General features: G+C 47.0%; 1 protein-coding gene across 1 annotated transcript; it reads left to right on the forward strand.

Annotated features, from left to right (window-relative positions):
• The first annotated feature begins 585 nt into the window (after positions 1–585).
• On the forward strand, positions 586–1,609 carry LOC104408673 (late histone H2B.L4-like). Its single transcript, XM_010018339.1, has 2 exons — positions 586–705; positions 1,373–1,609. The coding sequence occupies exons 1-2, from the start codon at positions 586–588 to the stop codon at positions 1,607–1,609; spliced, it is 357 nt and encodes a 118-aa protein (XP_010016641.1).
• The last annotated feature ends 1,575 nt before the right edge of the window (positions 1,610–3,184 follow it).

Raw genomic sequence — 3,184 nt, forward strand, 5'->3', positions numbered from 1 at the left:
TCACCCTCCCACTGTCTACCCTCCATCCTTCGAGGCCCTGTTATGTGTAGCAGGCAGGAATCCCAGGAGCAGGCTAGCTGAGATAGTGGGAGGAATACTGGCTATTGGGGTTTTTATAGTTCAGTCACTAGACTGATATTCCATCCAATTACTGAGTCCCCACTGATTGCATCATCTGTTACATAGCACAGAGAGGTTCCACCCATTTGATTCTGGAAGCAGTACTCCAATTTACACCCTCTACCAAAGCAGGAAGGCCCCTTTCACCAAAACCTTGGAATAGCTTTCCTCTGGCACTTCTGCCCCATGTGAATGAGATGCTATCACTCTCACCCACCTCTTTGCCCATGTTACCCTCAGGCTTTTTCTCAGGTCTGAAAATTTAATTGTCAGTTGCATCCAAGGTCCTCTCATGCTACATGCCCTTCGTTTAGTGGAAAGTGGAATCATCAGTCACAGGTGTGTGTTTGTTCTGCTCCTTAGAAGTGCACTTGAGGCAGGTGAGCTACTGCTGCCTTCAGTATATAACCAGCCCTGTGGCACCTACTAGTTGCTCTGTTAGAGCTTGCTCTGTTAGAGGCTGAGATGAATGCAGAAGGTGAGAAGAAGCGTGGTCATGCTTCTGCCTCTGGGGACAAGAAGTCCAAGAAGAAGCCTAAGAGGAAGGAAACCTATTCAGTCTATATCTACAAAGTACTGAAGCAGGTGAGTAAGTGTTTCTTTTCTCCTAGAAACATCTTTGTATGTAAAGTCACTTCTGCCCACTGAATGTTAACTGTATAAAGAGTAAGGAAAGAAAATCTTCTCTTTAGGGAGATGGAAAAAGGAGTAAGTGGATACAAGAAAGCCCCAGCTGACTCTCAAAAGTTGGGGGGTGGGGTTCTGGGCAAGAGGCAAGGCAAGAAATGGGTTTAGATCAGAAAGGGTTTCTCAGTGAGAATTAGCTTTAGTACATAGCTTTGCCTAAAGAAATCATCGAGTAAAAGGCAATAGGGCAGGTGTTGACCCTGTGTGTAAGAATTAAAATATTCTGGTAATTCCTGATGGGGAGATGAGCAAAAGACTTTTCAGAGGTAGCCATGAGTTGTCTGGGCCTCAGTTGCCTGCATGATCCCTGTAGGCAAGGCTTGGAGTCCATGTTCCATCTCCACCCCTCACAGGTTGTTTTTCCATAAGGGATTGTGTGGAGGCTCCTGCCAGTGAAATCTCAAAGCCTCTCTTCAGTCTAATGCAAGTGGCACATGACTCGAGACCCTCAGGATGGCAAATGAGGGTCTCTGTGGGGTTTGAGTGCCTTGTCTGAAGGGGGGGAAGTGGGGCCCCCACTTCAGGTGATAGGTGTGAGAGACAGTGCTTGATCTCCATCTGGCAGGTGCACCCGGACACCGGCATCTCCTCTAAGGCCATGAGCATCATGAACTCCTTTGTCAATGATCTCTTCGAGCGTCTGGCCTCGGAGGCCTCGCGCCTGGCCCAGTACAACCATCGCTCCACCATCACCAGCCGGGAGGTGCAGACAGCTGTGCGGCTCCTGCTGCCTGGTGAGCTGGCCAAGCATGCTGTCTCTGAGGGCACCAAGGCTGTCACCAAGTACACCAGCAGCAAGTGATTGTCCAAGCCCCAGTAAAGTCCCACTGCACTGATCATGTCCTGCCTGTCATGGTGTGCTGGGGAGGGAGGATGGGGGGAGGAAAAGGAGGTGGGTGTTCACCATCACCATGGATGGAGATGGTAGATGCTGGTGGAGGCCTAAGAAGCTGGGCCAGAGCTTTCAGTGGGGTGGGAGGTTGGAAGGGATCCTGCTCTGATCCTGTCTATCACCCTCTCCCACTGCTGACCTGGTAGAGAGCAGCTGTTCCCTTTGATGTGTGGCAGTGGTTGGGGGGTCCTTGTTGCAACTGCCACTGCAGGTACTGGGAGAAGAACAGGAGGGACAGCTCTACTTGCAGTAGTGTCTGCGGTGGTCCAGCCTGGGTAAGGAGCAAGAAGAGCTGGGAGCAACAATCGGCAAGAAGAAGCTTGGCTGCTAGTTCTTCAGGCACTGGTTAAGTGTTTCCTAAGAGGGGAGTGGGCGGATTATTAATCCAAATTTAGGAGCAGGAAGGATCCAAGTGTTTAAAAAGGTGAAGTGTGCTCTTGGCATGCTGCTGGCCACTGCAAGGACTTTTAGCCTGGGATCTAGCCTGCCTAAAAGTGTGTGGGATTGATTTAACTAGTGATCCTAGAAAGAGGATTGAGCACAAACCTGTCCCAGTTTATCTCGGGCTAAACTACCTTTCACATGCTCCTCTTTAAGGAAGTTACAGGGGGGACTCAGTGTAGGGAGCACATGCTGGAAGCTTGATACAAACTGCTGAAGCTGCTGAGGCACCTGAATATTCTGCATTTTCCCAGTACAACCTCTTGCAGCTCAACTGAGTTATCTGTGGTCTTGCCCCTTTACAATGAATAAAGATGATCTAGCCACTGGACTTTGAAGTCAGTTGCTACTAAGGTCTTGTCCTCATTATAAGCATGGTGAGCAGATGGAAAAATCTTGTTAATGATGTCATGCTTCAAAGGAGGAAAACTGTAAGTAAAGTTTTCTGTCAAAATAATTTCAAGAAGGTGGGGGCAAAATGTTAAGTTTTCTAAAACTTTTTCAGATATTTATAGAATTTGGACCTGGTGATGAAGTGAGCTAGAAGTTGAACTGAGACTCAAGCCTGTCTCAGAGAAAGCTGCAAGTGGGGTGTTGGAGGGTAGTGTAACAAAGATGTAGCATAGATAAGTGGAAAATACCTGCTGGCTATAGGCTACATGCCTCCTTTGTGGAGGTTAAAAGTATCTGTGGGGAGGAGAGAATTTATTGCAAGTTTCTACACATAAAGAACAACAACAAAAAAAATCTTGGCATGACAAAGTATGCAGTGAGTACAGAAATGCCATCTGTTTCCAATAAAGTTGCTTCTATTTGATTAAAAAAGTATTATTAAACCAAAAAAGCTATTACCTTGTTCATTTGTGGGTAAGAAAAAGTTGTTGAATAGCAGCTAGATGGGACAACTGCTTCAAGGTCAGTATGTCCATAACTTTTACCTGGGTTTTGAAGAAATGGGCTGGAGTTCTCTGGTCTGCTGATATTCATTTAGAGATTAAAGAAATAAATAAACAAACACCCCATTGCCACCACCCCCACCCCCCA

This window comes from Nestor notabilis, unplaced genomic scaffold (genome assembly GCF_000696875.1).
Source record: "Nestor notabilis isolate BGI_N333 unplaced genomic scaffold, ASM69687v1 scaffold26977, whole genome shotgun sequence".
Classification (NCBI taxonomy): Eukaryota; Metazoa; Chordata; class Aves; order Psittaciformes; family Psittacidae; genus Nestor; species Nestor notabilis.

Excerpts from the sequence above, each read along its gene's own strand:
- LOC104408673 (XM_010018339.1), top strand. The coding sequence starts at position 586 with ATGAATGCAGAAGGTGAGAAGAAGCGTGGTCATGCTTCTGCCTCTGGG. Across the intron at positions 706-1,372 it reads TCTACAAAGTACTGAAGCAG|GTGCACCCGGACACCGGCAT; the intron begins GTGAGTAAGTGT and ends TCCATCTGGCAG.